Raw genomic sequence first — 22,850 nt, forward strand, 5'->3', positions numbered from 1 at the left:
AATGTCAAAGCGCTTTGAGGACCTTGAAGGTAGAAAAGCGCTAAAACCCATTATCGTATACATATACATATTCATATACATGTACATATACATATACATATAAACTCAGGCACATTCTTCTCCACACTTGCCGTGCGCACCATTAAAACCAATAAAGGAGTCTTCAAGGCCAAAGCTCCTGATTTGTATAGTGTTCCATTTTGCTTCAAAGGTGGGAAAACATTCCTCAGAAATTTGAAGAAAGGGTTTGTGGTCGCCATGTTGGCTCTCACCCGAGATGAGTTCTTTCTTTTGTCCTTCCAGCTGGTAGGTGAGCAACAAGAGAGCCGCCCTCTTCTCAGTCCATCCATCGACGATTTCCTGTGCGAGACCAAATGTGAGGAGCTTTCCCGCCCTGTGACGTCCAACACAGCAGGTACGTCTGACTATGGTCCTCGTCATGCTCCCACAATCCATCACGCTTGGTAACTTACCAAAGTCCTACTGAAACAGGTTCTTGTGTGCAATGTTCTGTGTTGGGGTGTCCTAACTTAATGACTCACTTAAAAAATGTGTGTGTGTGTGGTGGCGAAAAGCTGACTGCGTGCATATTAGATATATACATCTTATATTTATATATGTGTACATATTTTAATAATATAATGGGTGTATAATTAATAATTATTAGAATTGAATATTAAAAGTATGTGAAAGTTCGATTCCTTTTAATTGTCCTGAGGGAACTCTTCTGAAGGAATCAATAAAGTACTATCTCTCTATCCACCTTGTTTACTTCCATGTACTATACATTTATACATATATGTATGTACATATATGCATATGTACATACATATATGCATGTATATATACATATATTACATACATATATATATATATATATACATATACAGTATATGCATATACACACATTTATACATATACCCATATATACATGTGTATATATGTATATATATACATATGTACATACATATATGTTTACATGTACATATATGAATATATACATATGTAAAAATATACATTTAAATATATATATATATATATACACACACATATATGTATATATACAGTATATGTATATACACATATATTCACACATTTATAAATACACACATATATATATGTGCATGTATATATACATATACAGTATATGCAAATATATATATATACATACATACAGTGCGTATACATATGTGAATATATATATGTATACATAAAACATATGAACATGTATATATATTCACATATACACATGTGTGTGTATGTATGTATATATGTAAATATATATATATATGTGTGTGTGTATGTATGTATATATGTAAATATATATATATATGTGTGTGTGTGTATGTATGTATATATGTAAATATATATATATATATATATATATATATATATATATATATATACACACACACATATGTCTTGATTGGATTATCCAGAGAATAGTGCTCGATACCGTGGTAGAGCGCAAAAAAAAAAAAAATCTGATGATTGAGGGAACCCCTCATGAAACAGTTCTGTAGAGATGAAGTAGTCAAAGTTTGGACACCCTTGATCAACTTCCTGCTGGCTATGCTTTAGACCCAAACATCAGTAGTGTGGGTGGAATGACTTGTACATGGACTGGAGGTCTGTCTTCCCTACAAAAAGAAGGGCATGTAGAAGGTTGGTTTCATTTGATCATGCAGTCTGGTGACGTGGATTGAGGTGTGATCCTGGGTCAGCCTGTCCCACAACGTGATGGACTCTACACGCAGTGAATAATGCAGAGCGGGAGAAAATCAATGCGGAATTTTAATTGCAATCTCAAACATGTGCAAATACACAAGCAGGTTTTTGTTTGTTTTTTTTACTCTTGGACAAGGATGAAGTTTTATTCCATGGCTCTGACTAAAACAGCACCAAGGATGCCACAGTATCCCATAAAGACATGTCCAGAGAAAATATTGGAGATCTCAAGCAAGCCTCAGATTACAGAAGAGAACCTTTACGCTTCTAAAAGAAGGAAAGAAAGAGCAAGAAAAAGCGAGAGAGAGACATACTCTCCCAATAGTAGCCTGTCTATGGCAAATCCAATGTAAATTAGCCTCGAGCTAGCGAGCCGCCCTGAGTGCTGCTTGAGAGATTGTTCAAGCGAGCCAGAGTTTAGTCTGCAGCCGGACGTGAACTCACGTGGAAAAAAGGTATGGAAATATTAAACTGTTCGATTTTACGTGAATTGGTACTCGGCAGTAACCACGGAATTCTGTCTGTGTTGCTCTGCAGCAAATTTGTTACCAAATCGCTATTGATAACCACTTATGTCAACAATAGTAGAGACAGAATATATATATATATATATATATATATATATATATATATACACACACACACATATACATACACACACACACACACACACACATATATATCTCCTATACCTGTACAAATGTATGTGTTCATATTGTAACAATATAATTGATATATAATTAATAATTAATATAATTTGTTATTAATAGAATGTGAAAGTTGGACTCCATGACTAGGGAAGGTTGTTTGCATGGGGTCATATAAGTACATGTTATGCATAAATCTCTATACACACAAATATATGTGTAAATATCTATTATATGTACATATTTTAATATAACGTATATGTAATTAATTATCTAATTGAATATTAAGAGTATGTGAAAGTTTGACTCCTACCTTGTTTACTTACATGACAACCCCCTTAAAGTTTTGTAATCAATCAGAAATATAATGCAGCTAAAATGTGCCAAACATGGATAAGTGTGGAGAGTGTTTTGCATTTTTCTCATCATGCTTTGTAATGTGTGTATTTTTTTAATTTTCTATAGTGGTTAGTGTATTTTTTATTATATCAACAATGTTTAGTGAGCAGGTTTTGTTATGTGTGACCATGTTGTGTTTTTGTACTGGTTGAATTTTCTTTTCCCCCCGCGCCATGACTAGGGAAGGTTGTTTGCATGGGGTCATATAAGTAGATGTTGTGCATCAATTTTCTATACACACATTTATTGACTATATTTATATGTATATATGTGTAAGTATCTAATGTTATTTTATTATAATGTATATATAATGAATTATTTAATTGAATATTAAGAGTATGTGAAAGTTTGACTCCTACCTGGTTTACTTCCATGAGGACATCCTTAAAGTTTTGTAATCAATCAGAAATATCAAGCAGCTAAAATGTGCCAAACATGGATGATTGTGGAGAGTGTTTTGCATTTTTCCCATCATGCATTTCAGGGGATTTAAATGGAAGTTATTTTGGAATTATGTGTTGTGCGTGGACATTTTTTTTAATAATATCTACAAAGTTCAGTTATGTGTGAGCATGTGTGTTGACTTTCTGGTGTTGGTTTAATTTGTCCCATGAATGGGAAAGGTTGTTTGGATTGGGTCATAAATAAAAATGCTGCGCTGTGCTTTAAAGCGCAATTCATGGACATTGACCTGAATTACTCAGGGTGTCCACAAGGTAGCGGCATTTTTTACAGTCATGTGGGCCTAATTATATATTAATATTAATAATGATATATTATTTATGCAGCACTGCCTTGAGACAACCTCCTTGTAGCAAACAACAACCCTTTAAATGCTGAATGGACTGATGTGTTGAGTCCGAGCGCCCTTCCCAGACACACACAGAAAACTTCCGCTTTATAAATAAACTCTTTGAGCAATTGTTTTTGCCGGTCTCATTATTTCAAAACATTCTGACAGCGCTGCTTTGTAATAAACGTCTTTGTTTTCCTCTTTGATGCTAAAAACTCTCCAGGCCCCCCGGCCCTCCCCACGCCGGTAATGGCACTTGTCATCTAAATAGCACAAGTCTCGGCCGTGCGCTCTGATTGCGGCCGGGATTTCAGTCAACAAACGCTCTCAGCTGGTTATCGCGCCGCAGCAGCACGCCAATTATCTCGTGAATTCGAGCCAGATTGCCCGAATGTTGCCGTCTGATTGCCGCCACCAACTGAACGTACGTATAAATAAAAGGAGCAGTAATCTGCATAAACGTTATTAAAAATGACTATAAAAACTATTCATCCTGTATATTCCTACCATAGGCTAGGCCAGGGCTCACCAACCTTTTTGAAAGCAAGAGCTACTTCTTGGCTACTGATTAATGCCAAGGGCTACCAGTTTGATACACACTTAAATAAATTGCCAGAAATAGCCAATTTGCTCAATTTACCTTTAATAAATAAATCTATATATATATAAAAAATGGGTATTTTTGTCTGTCATTCCGTCGTACATTTTTTTCCTTTTAGGGAAGGTTTTCTGTGGAGAATAAATGATGACAAAAACACTTAATTGATTGGTTTAAAAGAGGAGAAAAAATGAAAATTACATTTTGAAACATAGTTTATCTTCAATTTCGACTCTTTAAAATTCAAAATTCAACCGAAAAGAAAAGAAAAGAAAAACTAGCTCATTTGAATCTTTTTGAAAAAATAAAATTTACGGGACATCATTAGTAATTTTTCCTGATTAAGATTAATTTTATAATTTTGATGACATGTTTTAAATAGGTTAAAATCCAATCTGCACTTTGTTAGAATATATAACAAATTGGACCAAGCTATATTTCTAAAAAAGACAAATTATTTCTTCTAGCTTTTCCAGAACAAAACATTTAAAAGAAATTCTAAATACTTTGAATTAAGATTTAAATTTGATTCTACAGATTTTCTAGATTTGACAGAATATATATATTGTTTTCATTTTAATCATAATAAGTTTTAAAGAAAAATTTCACAAATATTCTTTGTCAAAAAAAACCAGAAGCTAAAATGAAGAATTCAATTAAAATGTATTTATTATTCTTCACAATTTAAAATTTTTTTTTACTTGAACTTTGATTTAAATTGTCAGGAAAGAAGAGGAAGGAATTTAAAAGGTAAAAAGGTATATGTTTTTAAAAATCCTAAAATCATTTTTAAGGTTGTATTTTTTTTCTAAAATTGTCTTTCTGAAAGTTATAAGAAGCAAAGTAAAAAAAAAAAAATACATTTATTTAAACAAGTGAAGACCAAGTCTTTAAAATATTTTCTTGGATTTTCAAATTTGATTCGAGTATTGTCTCTCCTAGAATTAAAAATGTCGAGCAAAGAGAGACCAGTTTGCTAGTAAATAAATAAAATTTGAAAAAATAGAGCCAGCTCACTAGTAAGTGCTGCTATTTGAGCTATTTTTAGAACAGGCCAGCGGGCGACTCATCTGGTCCTTACGGGCGACCTGGTGCCCGTGGGCATTGCGTTGGTGACCCCTGGGCTAGGATATATATATATATATATGTGTGTGTGTGTGTGTGTTTGTATGTATATATATATGTATATGTGTACATATTATAACTAAATAATGGATGTATAATTAATACAATCGGTTATTAATAGTATGTGAAAGTTGGACTCCATGACTAGGGAAGGTTGTTTGGAAGAGGTCAAATAGGTACATGTTGTGCATCAAATCTCTATACACACATTGATAGCATAAACATATATATATGTAAATATCTGTTATATGTACATATTATTTGGATATAATGTATATATAACTTACATGAAAAGTATGCAGAATGTCCAGACCATTTCCTGATTGCCAATCAGAGCCAGGTGAGCCTCCTGATTGCCAAGCAGGAACAGGTCAGGAACTGACACTCTGACCGGGGATAAGCTGACATGCCTGACAGGAAGTGGAGCAAAGAAAATAAGAGCACCAAAAACTACAACTGTGGATGAGACATTGATTTCGGATAAGAGCAAAAATAATTAAATACAATTTGAATTAAAGGTGTCTGATATGTGTTTACTCACGTACGGTTAACATCTAATAAGAACCCGATTCTTCTATTTTACTAAAGTAATTCACAAAAAAGGTAAACATGCGAGGCTAAAGGCTACTACAGCTACACAACAGCTAAGCACACGTCACGAGTAAGTCTTTTTTACATTTGCACCTTATAAAAATAGGATTTTCCGTGCTTTTCCTCCGCATTGAGTTGAGTTCCCGGGACAAAGAAATGCTGAAACTGCGGATGTTGTCTGCGCAGTTCTGTCGTCAACATTGGACCTGCTGGATCTGAGCGAGCCGAGCAAGCGGAGGACCAAGGACAGGAAGAGTTCTCTTTCATCGCGGAGCAACAAGCCCAGCAGCCCTCACAGAAAGAAGACCGCCGACACGGAGCTGATCCACGTGGAGGTGGAGCCGAGCACGCGGACGCCGGAGAGGGCGGCGCTGGACCCGGGTATGGACCTTCCAACCCGCGAGTTGCAACGGGAAGTCCATGTCAGTAAAGTGACCAGCGTGCAAAATGTGTGCAGTAATGGTGAGCTCCCCGCTGGATAAATGGGAAGAACTGAACACCAACCCTGAGAGGAATGGAAGCAGGAAGTGGAAGTTGGAGAGGCGGCGGTCGTCAAAGAACTCTTCCAGTGAACTTCTGTGGTGAGCTTTTATATGACATATTGATTTTATACATTAATTAGTATCTTGGTGGTTCACCTCGTCTTGTCGGGTGGAGATTGTGTGCCGCCTTGGAGGCATTTCCTTCTAGAAGGTTCTGCGTTAATTCAAAGTTGTGGACTTTGTGGTCAAGTTCTACTGGCGGTGCACCTTCTGCACGGTGGATTGAATGGACCAGAATAAAAATATATAAATACATTCTTGAATGTGGAATTAATTACATTTAAACACACATTTAATTAATAATTATTTATATATATATATATATATATATATATATATATATATATATATATATATATATATATATATATATATATATATATATATATAATTGCCTTATTAATTAATTGCAATATTTGAATTTTTAAAAATATTTTACAATTTAGTTTTTTATTTCACTATTTACGTAAAAAAAAAAAAAAAGATATTTCACTATTTAATAGATTCACCATTTAGTTAATAATTTCCGGATTTCATTATTTCACCATTCAATAAATTGTTTTAGGATTCAATTAGTTATTTCACTATTCAAATAATTTTTTCATATTTAAATTAGTTATTTCAAAATTTGAATTATTTCAAGGTTTGATTTATTCCTCAATAAACATTTTTTACTGTTAAATTGATTATTTCCTCAATAATGAGTGTCAAGGTTGAATCATTTCGCTATTTAATAATTTTCAAGATATTAATTATTTTTCTATAAAAATTATTTACTAATGATTCCACAATTATTACAGATGTACTTTACCTAATTATTTCGGTATTTGATATTTTTAAATATAAAAATTTCACTAATTAATAATTTCACTTTTTAATTAATCATTTCAAGATGGTAATATTGTTTTCATTTTTAAATAATTTAATTATTTACCCCTTCAATTATTTCACTATCTATAAATTTACCTATATTAATCATTTTCCTATTAAATTGATCATTTCACTACTTGATTATAACATTATTAATTACGCGATAACAATTACTCCACTAATTTATTTCAAGATGTAATTATTTTGCTACCAAATTAATTATTTCAGTACTTGATTATTACACTATTAATTATTAAAAAATAACAATTACTCCACTTCTTAATTCACTATTTGATTAATTATTTCAAGATGTAATTATTTTACTATCAAATTATTTCACTACTTAAATATTACACTATTAATTATTACACAATAACAATTCCTCCACTACTTAATTCATTAATTCACTATTTGATTAATTATTTCAAAATGTAATTATTTTACTATCAAAATAATTATTACACTATTAATTATTACTGAATAAGAGTTATTGTACTACTTAATAAATTATTTAAGTACTTGAATCATTATTTTAAGATGTAATTATTTAGCTATCAAATTAGTTATTCCACTACTTGACTATTACACTATTAATTATTACAAAAATAATTACACCACTCCTTGATTAATTAACTATTTGATTAGATATTTAAAGATGTAATTATTTTTCTATCAAATTATTTCACTACTTAATTATTCCACTATTATTACATAATTACAATTACTCTACTACTTATCTATTCAACTATTTGATTAATAATTTCAAGATGTAATTTTTTTGCTAGCAAATTAATTATTTCACTACCTGATTACACTTAATTATTACACAATAAAAATGACTCTACTACTTAAATATTTTACTATTTGATTATTTATTTCAAGATGTAATTATTTTACTATCAAATTAATTATTTCACTACTCGATTACACTATTACTACACAATAAATGTTATTCTACTACTTAATTATTTAACCATTTGAATAATTATTTCAAGATGTAATTATTTTGCTATCAAATTAATGAATTCACTACTTGATTATTACACTGGTAATTATAACAATAAAAAAAACTACTACTTAATTATTTAACTATTTGATTAACTATTTCAAGATGTTTTATATTTTCCATCAAATTAATTATTCCACTACTTGATTATTACACTATTATTACACAATAACAGTTACTACACTACTTAATTAAGTATTTTATTAATTATTTCAAGATGTAATTATTTTGATAGCAAATTAATTATTTCACTACTTGATTATTGCACTATTAATTATTACACAATAAACTTTACTGCACTTAATTAATAATTTCACTATTTGATTAATAATTTCAAGATGTAATTATTTTTTTCTTAAATTAATTATTACACTATTACACAATAACATAACTTCACTACTTAATAATTTGATGTTTTTTTTCAAAATTGGATAATTTCACTATATAATTATTAATTTCAAGATTTTAATATTCAATTTTCGAACTAATTATTTTAAGATTAAATTATTTCACCACCAAAGCCATTGATTTACTATTTAATTTATCATTTCAATTATTTACCTATTAAATAAATGACTTCAGTATTTATTTGTCGATTGAGATTTAAGTGAGTCGAGTCTTTTGAGTCAATGAATTATTGGGGCAAAAGTTATTTGGAGTCCAAAAGAAGAGACTAATCAACTTCTCAGAAAGTTGGTAAAAAAAAAATTTAATAGAGCGAGATTTAAAATATTGAACTATTTTTTGGTACATATTATGAGATACTGAATTTAGCCGTGAACTACGACCATAATAGTTATGGATTGTTGAAATAGTGAGGAGCAACTTCCAAGAAAATGTTTCACCTGGATTGAAAACAGGTTTTGTCTTCTTCAGGTCCATGGACTGTAAAAGCCAGTCGGAGCCGCAGAACAAGAACTGCACGGAAGCAAACACCAAAGTGGAGCCCGAGTCGGCGCTCTCCTCTCAAGTACGTGGCCACCGTGTTTCAAAATCCTCTTCCTCTCGATAGAAATGTCTTACTATTGCCTGTCAGTGTTCAAATTCAGTCGTTGAATCCTGTCCGCGTTCAATCGGTCAAAACTGGACATTGTTATCATAGGTGCTAAAGCAGAGGGACTACTTTTAGCGGCCCATTGATCACAGTGAGCTAACGAGCTTATGCCGCTATATGGACATAGTGAGCGGCTGCATCGCCTCAGAGTTGGTGAAAGTTCATTCTAGATGATAAGTCATGCCTGGATAGTGGAAGGTTTCGTACATAAACTCACAAGTTGGTCAACTTTGACATCTAACTTAAAACTGAAAAAATTGTGAAGAAGACGCAACAATATGCTTACCGTATTTTCTTGAATTGCCGCCGGGGCGCTAATTAATTTAAAACCTCTTCTCACTCCTGCGCTTACCAAAGGCATGTGGTAAAGGTAAGCATGCGCTTATTATTTTAAAACCTCTTCTCACTCCGACACTTACCAAAGGCATGTAGTAAAAAATTGAGTGTGATGTAAGGATACCATCATGAAAAGCACATTTAATAAAAATAAACGTTATTATGGTCTTACCTTTACTTATAAATGAAGTCAGGCACCAGCGACCCCAAAGAAAATAAGCGGTAGACAATGGATGGAAGTCCATGCCAGCTCCTTCTGATCAAAAGCTTCGATAACTTGTTTATAGAAGTCTTCCTTATCTTTCTTCAGTTTTAAAAGTGTCTGTCTCGATGGAGAGCTTCCTTTATTTTACCATGAATTGATTAACGTGGACCCCGACTTAAACAAGTTGAAAAACTTATTCGGATGTTACCATTTAGTGGTCAATTGTACGGAATATGTACTGATCTGTGCAATCTACTAATAAAAGTATCAATCAATCAATCAAACCTCCTGCTTCGATTGAAAGTCCAGTTTAGAAAACTGCTATCAGACCGCTGCCATCGGTTAGCTCAACTCCTCAAGTGCGGGCGATGACAGAATTACCCTCGGACAACTCCCCCTCCCGTTCTGCTCCGTGGGTGATCTCTTTATCCCACCACTGCCACCATGAAGTGTTATTGTATAAATAATACACTGGGTATTTAGGACTGGGACATACTTTCTTTCAGCCCGGTTGTTTACATAGCCAGCATAGGAGTGTTACATCCTAAAAGGTCCGTCATATCCGTCCCAGCACATATCACGTCACTCTTGTCACTTCTTCTGCAGCCGAGTAGTCGCAAGAAAGATGACATTAGCGCCCTCTACCACCAGGAGGCGGGAGTCATTTAATGACTCATATTTGACACACGCAGCTACGGTATATTAATAAAATATAGCTGCTAACTGTTCTTTTTAGCATATTCAATAGCTTGGACCTTAAATCCTTCTGAATAGCTCTTAATCTTCTTCTCTTTATGCGATTTCAAATGATTGAAATCAGCCTCGTCCATTTTGAAAATGATGACAGGGGAAGTGTCACTCGTGACGTGACGAGTTTGACCCGGCGGTAATTCTAGGCATATGCTAATTATTTTGCCAAGCAAGTTTGACCCGGCAGTAATTCAAGGCATGCGCATACTATATGTCCTGCGGCAATTCAAGGAAGTACGGTATTTTTTGTTTTACCCGAGGAGTGAGGATTACGTTGAATTCGCTATCTGAAAGAAATACACATCCCATCGGTCTTTATCCCAGTGAGAGCAAACATTGTACAGTAAGTGATTGTTTTTGTTGCGATCCGTGACTCGGATCTTCACATATTATTTATTTTTCCATCTTTGTTCTCATTCTCCGTTTGATCCGTTTATTTTCCGTTTAGTCCATCACCATGGTTACTTATCAGTTTCAGCTGTTACTACCGGTTCCTGCACACATGTTCTCTGTTAATCACCTTCCTCTTTTCATTCTTCTGCCTGGGACTCTAGTTTGTTTTCACGCAACGTAACGTCAGGTATGCTTTTCTCGCTAGCTCATTAGCTCAGCCACCTAGTCATCTTTAGCTCACATGCCAATCATCTTTGTTTTTACTTTTTATGCCTTCATGCCAAGTCTTAGTTCTTTATATTTCCTAGCTTTCACGCTAGCGTCTTTTGTTTCCCTTCACGGGTACCTTCATTGGTAACTTCATCGGTTCGTTCATAGATTCATTCATCGCTTTGTTTTTTGGCTCGTTCATAGGTTCATTAATAGGTACGATCATTGTTTTGTTCATTGGTTCATTTATTTGTTCGTTCAGCGATTCGTTCAGTGGTTCGTTAATCAGTTCGTTAATCAGTTTGTTAATCAGTTTGTTCAAGGGTTCCTTCATTGGTTCGTGCATTGGGTCGTGTATCGGTTAGTTCATCGTTTCATTCATCATTTCTTTCGTAGGTTTGTTCATGGGTTCGTTCATTGGTTCCTTCATGAGTTCCTTCATTGGTTCCTTCACGGGTACCTTCATTGGTAACTTTATCGGTTTGTGCATCTGTTCGTTCATTGTTTCGTTCATTAGTGTGTTTTTTGGTTCGTTCATAGGTTCATTCATCGCTTTGTTTTTTGGCTCGTTCATAGATTCATTCATCGCTTTGTTTTTTGGCTTGTTCATAGGTTCATTCATAGGTACGATCATTGTTTTGTTCATTGGTTAATTTATTTGTTCGTTCAGCGATTCGTTCAGTGCTTCGTTAATCAGTTTGTTCAAGGGTTCCTTCATTGGGTCGTGTATCGGTTAATTCATCGTTTCATTCATAATTTCTTTCGTAGGTTTGTTCATGGGTTCGTTAATTGGTTCCTTCATTGGTTCCTTCACGGGTACCTTCATTCGTAACTTCATCGGTTCGTGCATCTGTTCGTTCGTTGTTTTGTTCATTAGTTTGTTTTTTGGTTCGTTCATAGGTTAATTCATCGGTTTGTCATATGTACGTTTGTCAGTTTGTTCATTGCTTCTTTCATGGGTTCCTTAATGGGTTGGCATTACCCAGCCCTGCCAATAAGACAGCCCAAAGAGTCCAGGTGCAATCAGTGGAATGTTCTGCACACAAATCCTTCAAGTTTGCACCCTGCTGTGAAGGTTCAAGCCCTGCTTTGTCCTAACAACTCCCATTCTTCCATTTCAGCTCAACAGGCAGTATATTAGTGGAAGACATGTAAGCCTCCCTATGTGCATCCTATCATTTCACACGGAAAGACTTAAACATTTGCACCGCGCTCACACACCACGTCGGGAAATTTGACTTCCAAAAAAAACCAAAAAACCAGCCCCTGAAGCCTTTTGGGTTAAATCCAGATTGCTGCTGCCTGGTGGTGCTACAAGGTCCAAATGTGAAGCGCTTTCTTGCTGGGTGGAGGTGTGTCCAGGTCTTATTTCTGATGCCATTATTAGATGAATAGCCTGTGAATTATTAACAGGTCTTACTTAGTGTGGATCCCAACATGCGTCACCCCCCTTAATAATTGATGTGGGATTAAAGATAGCCGTCCAAGATGGATGGCAGGTGTTCACAAACAAACCCAAATGTGCGGTCGTGTGGTCTCCTCCTCGTTGGTATCCACAAAACACACACACACACACACACACACACACAACGCAGGCTGCATGCAAAAACTGAAGATGTGTTTTGCATGAAATGTACTTGCGAGTGGACAAGGTAATGAGTCCATGGAAAAATCCACCCCCACAATAATCATGTGGCATTAGAGTGTTCTCCAGGAGTCATTTTGTCCCCAACTAATCGCCCATCCAAATGCGGCATGTTTTTGTGAGTTCTGTGCCAGTAAAATGCCCATCAATTCCTCTAAGACAGGGGTGTCCAAACTATTGCCCGCGGCCATGTGCAGCCCGACGCCGTCATATATATATATATATATATATATATATATACACACACACACACACACAAACACACGTAAAAATATGTACATATCCACGCACACACATATATATATATATAAAAACAGATATATTAATATATACACATTCATAAATATACACACGTACTGCATATATACACACAATATATATACACTCATACATACACACATATACATATATACATATATATACATATACATATATACATATACATATATACATATATACATATACATATACATATACATACATATATACATACATATACATACATATACATACACAGTATATATATATATATATACATATACATACACAGTATATACACATAGATATGGCTCCCAAGTCAGAAATTTTGGACTCCCCTGCCCAAAGAGATATTTTATACCAGAGAGGACCCGCTATGCTGCTGCTAATATAGTTTGTTACAAATGGCCGCCACTCGAACATCTAAAATACTCTAATGCATATTTATTAGGGCTGTCAAATTAACAACAGGTTAATTAAAATGTATTTTAGTGTAGTGATTCTTACTTAATTTCATGTTCACCCCCTCCCCCAAACATAGTATCATTTGTCTGTAAAATTGTTTTAATTACACCTCTGCATAACATTGCATCATCATTGACATTAAAATATAAAGAAATATAAATCGACTTACGGTAGCACTATTTTAGTCTGCAGCGGAAAATATTTAAAGTGCATGAATTTTCCTGAATTAAAAAAATATATAAAATATAAACATTTTATGACTGACAAATCATTTGATGATGAAATATAAAACTAAGTAAACTCAGTAAATAATAATAATAATAATACATTCAAATTGATAAGCAACATTCATTTTTTCAGTAAGTACCACCTCAAAAATCACATGGCTCTCTCCAAGTAACACCATAATAACATGGAATACAGTAGTGTAGTAGACCTAAGTATTCATTAAGTACCACCATAATGACAACATTAAATACAGTAGTGTAGTACCCCTAAGTATTCATTAAGTACCACCATAATGACAACATTAAATACAGTAGTGTAGTACCCCTAAGTATTCATTAAGTACCACCATAATGACAAAATTAAATACAGTAGTTTAGTAGACCTAAGTATTCATTAAGTACCACCATAATGACAACATTAAATACAGTAGTGTAGTAGCCTTAGGTATTCATTAAGTACCACCATAATGACAAGATTAAATACAGTAGTGTAGTACCCCTAAGTATTCATTAGGTACCACCATAATGACAACATTAAATACAGTAGTGTAGTACCCCTAAGTATTCATTAAGTACCACCATAATGACAACATTAAATACAGTAGTGTAGTAGCCTTAAGTATTCATTAAGTACCACCATAATGACAACATTGCAATACAGTAGTGTAGTAGACCTAAGTATTCATTAAGTACCACCATAATGACAACAATAAATACAGTAGTGTAGTAGACCTAAGTATTCATTAAGTATCACCACAATGACAACATTTGATAAAGTAGTGTAGTAGACCTAAGTATTCATTAAGTACCACCATAATGACAACATTAAATACAGTAGTGTAGTAGACCCAAGACTTCATTAAGTACCACCACAATAACAACATTTAATACAGTAGTGTAGTAGACCTAAGTATTCATTAAGTACCACCATAATGACAACATTAAAATACAGTCATATAGTAGACCTAAGTATTCATTAAGTACCACCATAATGACTACATTAAATACAGTATTGTAGTACACCTAAGTATTCATTAAGTACCACCATAATGACAACATTAAAATACAGTCATATAGTAGACCTAAGTATTCATTAAGTACCACCATTATAAAACATTTAATACAGTAGTGTACTAGACCTAAGTATTCATTAAAAACAAGGCTGAGGTTTAGTTTAACATGTAATATTTTTGGCCACTGTAACATTACACACAGTTTGAACAGTAACACTGTTTGATGAAGTCAAGAGTAATGGTTCCAATGAGCCCATTTAGTCGTGCAGTTTTTGGTATGAACTATTTGTTTGATCTAAGGTGCGTCCTGTGTGAACCTCAGTCCATACCCACGGAGACTTCAGTTCTTCATTGTCCGCAGTAGATCACTGTTTAGTGGCGACGTGACGTAAAAACTGCATGTTTGCGGAGCTCCTCCATCTGGAAGCGAGACCACCGGAGCGAGTCGGGCATGATGTTGACGTGAGGGTGGAGGCCAGCTGTGATCCCGCTAAGCATGCCAGGGACTTCAGTGTTTCCCACAGGTCAGGCATCTATTTGTGGGGGTGTGGTCGGGTGATGGGGGGGTGAAGGGGGTGACAGTGGCGGCGGGGATGACCAAGAAGAACGCGGAGTTGGAATATAATTACAACACTTTATGTACATATTTATATAATATTTAACTACAAGCTCCATTCACAGACAGAGTCCCATTGCTTTTATGAGCGGTCAAGCGAGTCAAAAGCCGAATTTATTTTCTTTTTTTGTGGCCGCCACGAATAAATGAATGTGTGGGAAACCCTGGACTTAGTTGGGGAGGACATAGTCACCCGTCCCTGAGAAGGCTGACCCTGCACACTCTCCCTGCCTGTCTCCTGGCTGACTGTGTGTGTGTGTACGTATGTGTATATATATGTGTGTGTGTATCATGAGGACATGTGTGTGTGTGTGTGTGTAACAGGCTCGCCTCACCAAGGACCAGCGGTGGGGCAGTGCCCTCCTGTCCAGACATCAGTCCCTGGAGGAGGAGTTTGAGAGAGCCAAGGCTGCTGTGGAGGTAAGCACACCTCTGGACAGGCAGGGTATGCAGTGTGTGTGGACGCGTGTGTGTGTATGTGTACATGTGCGCGTGTGTGTTTTAGATGCGCATTTTAGACGTTTCATTTATAAAAATCTGATTCATCACTCTTGAATCTTGATTAATCACAGTTCTTACTTACTTACTGGCTTGTATCATTTAGGTCAAAATGACCCACATTTTTATTACCGAACTAACATATTTTATGTTCATACACAATGTGATCATTTTTTAATTGATTGGTTCAGTTAGTTCGGTTAGTTTGTTGTTTGTTTTACTGGTTAGTTTGTTGTTTGATTGTTCGGTTGGTTCGTTGGTAGATTGTATTTTTTGGTTCTTTGTTTGGTTGGTTTATTCATTTAATTGATTAGTTTGTCCCTCTATCTGGTCGTCCGTCTGTCGGTCAGTTCTTTCCTTGGGTTGATTCGTCTGTCCGTCCGTTCGTTCGATTGGTTCGTTTGTTCGGTTGATTGGTTCGTTTGTTTGGTTGATTGTTCGGGTGTTTCGTTCGTACGTCCGTTCTTTCATTCGGTTAATTCGTCCGTCTGTTGGTTGTTTGGTTGGTTGGTTGGTTGGTGTGTTGGTTCATTCATTTATTTGCTTCAAATGTAATTATCGATGTTTGATGATTGGTTGGTTCATTCGTTTAATTGATTAGTTTGTCCCTCTATTGTTTCGTCCGTCTGTCGGTTGGTTTTTTCCTTGGGTTGATTCGTCTGTCCGTCCTTTCGTTCGATTGGTTCGGTTGATTGGTTCGTTTGTTTGGGTGATTGTTCGGGTGTTTCGTTCGTACGTCCGTTCTTTCATTCGGTTAATTCGTCCGTCTGTTGGTTGGTTGGTTCGTTGGTTCATTCATTTATTTGCTTCAAATGTAATTATCGATGTTTGATGATTGGTTGGTTCATTCGTTTAATTGATTAGTTTGTCCCTCTATTGTTTCGTCCGTCTTTCTTTGGTTGGTTTTTTCCTTGGGTTGATTAGTCTGTCTGTCCTTTCGTTCGATTGGTTCGGTTGATTGGTTCGTTTGTTTGATTGATTGTTTGGATGTTTCGTTCGTCCGTCCGTTCTTTCATTCGGTTGATTCGTCCGTCCGTTTGTTGGTTGGTTATCTGATTGATTGGTTAGTATGTTGTTTCATTCATTTGTTTGCTTCAAATTTAAGTATCGATGTTTGATAATTGTTTTTTTCATTCATTTGGTTGATTAGTTTGTCCCTCTATTGCAGGGGTAGGGAACCTATGGCTCTAGAGCCAGATGTGGCTCTTTTAATGACTGCATCTGGCTCTCAGATAAATCTTAGCTGACATTGCTTAACACGATAAGTAATGAATATTTCCGCTGGTAATCACAGTGTCAAAAATAACGTTCAAATTATAAAACGTTCTCATGCATTTTTATCCATCCATCCGGTTTCTACCGCACCTGTTCAAAAAGTCGCATTAATGGTAAGAAGTATTTTATTTATTTTTGGTTAGCCTCAGAATAACAATGTTATTACAAAGAACAAGAGACTTATTATACTCTAAAAATGTTGGTGTTTCTTAAAAATGCACGCATATAGTTGTATTCAATGTTATAAAAAAAATAATATATCGCTCTCACGGAAATACTTTTAAAAATATTTGGCTTGTATGGCTCTCAGCCCAAAAGGTTCCCGACCTGTGCTTTATTGGTTCGACCGTCTGTCGGTCGGTTCTTTCCTGTGGTTGATTTGTCTGTCGGTCCGTCCGTTCAATTTGTTCGTTTCTTCGGTTGATTGGTTCATTTGTTTGGCTGATTGTTCGGTTGTTTCATTCGTCCGTTTGTTGGTTGGTTAGTGTGTTGGTTTTTTCATTTGTTTGCTTCAAATGTAATTATCGATGTTTGACAATTGGTTGGTTCATTCTTTTGGTTGATTAGATTGTCCCTCTATAGGTTGGTCCATCTGTCGGTCGGTTCTTTCCTTGGGTTGATTTGTCCGTCCGTTCGATTGGTTCGTTTGTGTTCGGTTGATTGGTTCGTTTGTTTGGTTGATTGTTTCATTCGTCCGTCCATTCTTTCATTCGGTTGATTCGTCTATCTGTTTATTGGTTGGTTGGTTGGTGTATTGTTTTGTTCATTTGTTTACTTCAAATGTAAATGATCAATGTTTGATAATTGGTTGGTTCATTTGTTCAGTTGATTAGTTAGTCCCTCTATAGTTTCGTCCGTCTGTTGGTCGGTTCTTTCCTTGGGTTGATTTGTCTGTCTGTCCGTTCAATCGTTTGGTTCGTTTGATTGGTTTATTGTTCAGTTGTTTCATTCGTCCGTCCGTTCTTTCATTCGGTTGATTCGTCTGTCCGTTGGTTGGTTGGTTGGTTGATGTGTTGGTTTGTTCATTTGTTTGCTTCAAATGTAATTATTGATGTTTGATCCCATCACAGTCGACTGTGCGGTGTTTGTACACATCACTCCCAGACCAAAGACTCAAACTCAAAGTCCAATTCAAACACGCAATTTAGCTTAATCTGCAGCGATGTTTAACCACAGGGATCAAAGACTGTTCTATTGTTCGCAGCGGGAACACCTATTTGAAAGCCACATTTGAACGGCTATGATATGAATCGCTAGCCGAGGTCCTGTGGAGTCTTGGTCCAATTACCTTGAGCCAATGATCACCACTGTGATAATAAGTAGTCTATATAATAAGTAGTATATACAATAGGTAATATATAATAAGTAGTGTATATAATAGTATATATAATAAGTAGTGTATATAATTAGTATATATAATAAGTAATGTATATAATAAGTAGTAAATACAATAGATAATATATAATTAGTAGTATATATAAAAAGTAGTATATATAATAGGTAAGTAGTGTATATAATAGGTAAAGTAGTGTATATAATAAGTAGTATATACAATAGGTAATATATAACAAGTAGTATATATAATAAGTTATATACAATAGGTAATACATAATAAGTAGTATATAAAATAGGTAGTGTATATAAGTACTATATACAATAGGTAATATATAATAAGTAGTATATATAATAAGTAGTATATACAATAAGTAGTATGTATAATAGGTAGTGTATATAATAAGTAGTATATACAATAGGTAATATATAATAAGTTGTATATATATAATTGGTAGTGTATATAATAAGTAGTGTATTATAATAAGTAGTATATATAATAAGTAGTGTATATAATAAGTAGTGTATATAATAAGTAGTATATATGATAAGTAGTTTATATATAATAAGTATTATATATAATAAGTAGTGTATATAATAAGTAGTATATATAATAAGTAGTGAATATAATAAGTAGTACATAATAAGTAGTGTATATAATAAGTAGTACATAATAAGTAGTATATATAGAAAAAGGAAAAGTCTCGAGTCAATGTGTCAGCATACTTTCATGGCGGCTGTCAGGAGCCACAATGGCCGCCGTGTCAATCAGGAGGGGGTGCAGAGCGCTGATGAGATGACCTTTGACACACTCGGCACTGACCCCGCCCCCGCAGTCACATGACCCGCCGAGGCACTTGTAACAATGGAGGACTTGCCATTGTCATCATTCATCATCACACATTCATACACGTGAAGAATATTATAGTCTTCACTACATGAAAATATATGTATGTATGTATGTATGTATATATATGTATGTATCTATGCATTTATTTACATATGTATATATATATATATATATATATATATATATATATGTGTGTGTACGTACGTACGTATGTGTGTACATTAAGTACAGCCGTATTCCACATAATACAATACTGTCATACACACTACTTTCACTTTCCTCATGTTACTATCACTCAGTTTATTTAAAATTGTTCTCATTTTACTTTCATTTTGCTTGTGGTACTTTCACTTTCCTCATGATACTTTCACTTTTCTCCCGTTATGTTCACTTTTCTCATTTTACTTTTAATTTTTTTCATGTTACTTTCACTTCTTTAATGTTACTATCCCTTTCCTTATGTTACTTTCACTTTTCTCATGTTACTTTCACTTACCTCTTGTTACTTCCACTTTTACTTTTCTCATGTTACTTCCACTTTTCTCTTTTTACTTTAACTTTCCTCATGTTACTTTCACTTTCCTTATGTTACTTTCATTTTATCAGGTTACTTTCACTTTTCTCAGGTTACTTTCACTTTTCTCAGGTTACTTTCACTTTTCTCATGTTATTTTCACTTTCCTCATGTTTCACTTTTCTCACATTACTTTCTCTTTCCTCTGGTTACTTTTACATTTCTGATTTGAGTATTTCTTTCACTTTTTTAAATTTTACTTTTCAGTTTTGTCTTGGTACTTTCACTTTTCTCACATTACTTCCACTTTGACTTTTCTCATTTTTGCTTTTCTTTCTCTCATGTTACATTTACTTTTCTAATGCTACTTTCACTTTTCTCACATTACTTTCAATTTTTGTTTTGCTACTTTCACATTAACTTTTCTCATGCTACTTTCACTTTCCTCATGTTACTTTCACTTTTGTCATGTTCATTTTTCTCATGTTACTTTCACATTCCTCACATTACTTTCACTTTTCTCATGTTACTTTCATTTTTCTCATGTCACTTTCCCTTTTCTCACGTTACATTCACTTCCACTTTCCTCATGTTACTTTGACTTGCATGCTGGGCCAGCAGGAGACATAGTCCTCCCTCAGCGTGTTATTGATTTAGCACAAACATGGGAAGAGGAGGACCGTGCGTGTACGAATGTATTACGATTGATCAAATAGGAATTTAAATTTCTCCATTTCTTCCCGTCATTGCCAAGGTGATGATTGAGTTATAATATTGATCTTTTTAATGTTTGACATAAGTGATGACATGAAACTGTGGCCATCATTGATCCTCCCCTTCCCTTGTGGTCTGTAGTCCGACACCGAGTTCTGGGACAAGATGCAAGCCGAGTGGGAAGAACTGGCTCGCCGGAACTGGCTGACGGAGAACGAAGAAGGACAGATTCCCTCCATGGTCTCGCCCCACGAGAAGGTCACTAGCCACTAACGAGCGGTGCTGTAAATAGGACTTACTGTATGTACAGTATGCATGCGTGCAGGACTAATGACAGCACACACAAACTGGATCAATGGACAAACGTCCAGGACCTTTGGTGATGTAGGACGCCTCCTATAGTTCTTGGTGGAAAAGACATTTATGAAACCTGCAGCACTATTATATTATGTATATAATCAATTATATTATGTATATAGTCAATTATTGTTTGAGTACAGTCAATTATATTATGTATGTAGTCAATTATATTATGTATACAGTCTATTATATTATGTATACAATGTATTATAGTATGTATACTGTCAATTATATTATATATACAGTCGATTGTATTATGTATACAGTCAATTATGTTATGATTGCAGTCAAAAATATGTATACAGTCTATTATAGTATGTATGCAGTCTATTTTATTATGTATACAGTTCATTATGTATACAGTCAATTATATTATGTATACCATCTATTATATGTATACAGTTAATTATAATATATATACAGTCGATCATATTATGTATACAGTCTATTATAATAGTTTGGGAATCCCCTGATGTATACAGTCAATTATATTAGGATTACAGTCAAATATATTATGTATACAGTCAATTATAGTATGTATACAGTCAATTATATTAAGTATACAGTGTATTTGATTATGTTTACAGTCAGTTATGTATACAATCAATTATAGTATGTTTACAGTCAATTGTATTATGTATACAATCAATTATATTATCCATACAGTGTATTTTATTATGTATGCAGTCAATTATATTATGGATACAGATTATTATATTATGCATACAATCAATTATAGTATGTATACAGTCTATTTTATTATGTATACAGTCGATTATATTATGGATAAAGTCCATTATATTATGTATACAATCAATTGTAGTATGTATGCAGTCAATAATACTATTATGTATACAGTCTATTTTATTATGTTTACAGTCAAATATCATCACATTCACAAATTGAAGACCAACCTTGTCTAATGAATGAAGCGTGTGGCAAAAGTTGGTCATTATTAGTTTCATTCTGCATTATCAGAGACGACCGGGGTCACCATGGCAACAACAGGCATTTATTTGAAAAAAAAAAAAAAAAGGTTACTTGCTGCTATTTCTAAAAATACATTTGTGCCCCGAAGCTGCAAGTTCAGACGAAGAAGAATAGTCAATAGTTTGTAATCTTTGATATATTTTTGTCGGAACCATTTGTCAGTAAATGACGACCAAACAAAGCGTGATTTCGGCACAAACGCGTAAACTTCTTCCAAGGTCATCTTGTCGTGAGCGCACTCGGCCGGTGGTGCCAGCAAAACTTCCAAGTTTTAATTGCAGGTGCAAAAAGAGGACATGTGGGTTGAAGATGGATTAGTGGTGAGCTGGCTCAACTTGCCCTGGTCCTTGTGTTGTGCTGACAGGGTTACTACTTCCACACCGACAATCCCTACAAGGACCTGGCCAATGCCTTCGAGGAAGGACAGAAGAAGTCCCGGGAGGGGGACTTGCCCAACGCCGTGCTTCTGCTGGAAGCGGCGGTCTTGCAGGACCCTCACGATTCAGAGGTCAATGCATTGGTATCACTGCCACGTATCACTTTTACCAGTAACCGGTAATTACTCCATTTCACCGACTATAGCACTCACCGGATATAAGCCACACCCACTACATTTTAGAAGAAAACAATTTGTTCTTATATTAGCTGCAGCAGACTATAAATGACAGATATATATGTTGTGAAATGACTTATTCACACAGAAATGCTTATATACATACTGTACATTTAATTGCTGTCTGTAACAAGGCAGTAAAATGGCTGGTCAAACAAAACAGAAGCCACGGTCATGGACCCACTAGCTGCGCAAACTAGCTTTCCAATCAAAACGAACAGGAAGTGAACAAA

General features: G+C 34.7%; 1 protein-coding gene and 1 long non-coding RNA gene across 7 annotated transcripts in view; one reads left to right on the forward strand and one right to left on the reverse strand.

The window, feature by feature from the left end:
* The window catches only part of pex5la (peroxisomal biogenesis factor 5-like a), a 160,231-nt gene that overhangs the window by 113,437 nt on the left and 23,944 nt on the right, over positions 1–22,850 (forward strand). For 3 of the 4 annotated variants that reach the window (XM_061883034.1, XM_061883036.1, XM_061883037.1), the window contains 8 exons: positions 304–415; positions 6,068–6,262; positions 6,339–6,462; positions 9,176–9,269; positions 12,369–12,398; positions 15,796–15,891; positions 20,796–20,912; positions 22,369–22,512. In XM_061883034.1, coding sequence (XP_061739018.1) covers positions 304–415; positions 6,068–6,262; positions 6,339–6,462; positions 9,176–9,269; positions 12,369–12,398; positions 15,796–15,891; positions 20,796–20,912; positions 22,369–22,512 — 912 coding nt within the window. The remainder of the gene's footprint in view (positions 1–303; positions 416–6,067; positions 6,263–6,338; positions 6,463–9,175; positions 9,270–12,368; positions 12,399–15,795; positions 15,892–20,795; positions 20,913–22,368; positions 22,513–22,850) is intronic. The other variant, XM_061883035.1, reaches the window with a different exon arrangement.
* LOC133540436 (uncharacterized) overlaps positions 1–22,850 on the reverse strand; it is a 107,474-nt gene that overhangs the window by 76,664 nt on the left and 7,960 nt on the right. Inside the window, exon 3 of one of the 3 annotated variants that reach the window (XR_009803632.1) lies at positions 273–360. The exons of the other annotated variants lie outside the window; for them this stretch is intronic. This is a non-coding gene — a long non-coding RNA (uncharacterized LOC133540436). The remainder of the gene's footprint in view (positions 1–272; positions 361–22,850) is intronic. 3 annotated transcript variants of the gene reach the window in all.

This window comes from Nerophis ophidion, linkage group LG22, assembly GCF_033978795.1.
Source record: "Nerophis ophidion isolate RoL-2023_Sa linkage group LG22, RoL_Noph_v1.0, whole genome shotgun sequence".
In the NCBI taxonomy this organism is placed as follows: Eukaryota; Metazoa; Chordata; class Actinopteri; order Syngnathiformes; family Syngnathidae; genus Nerophis; species Nerophis ophidion.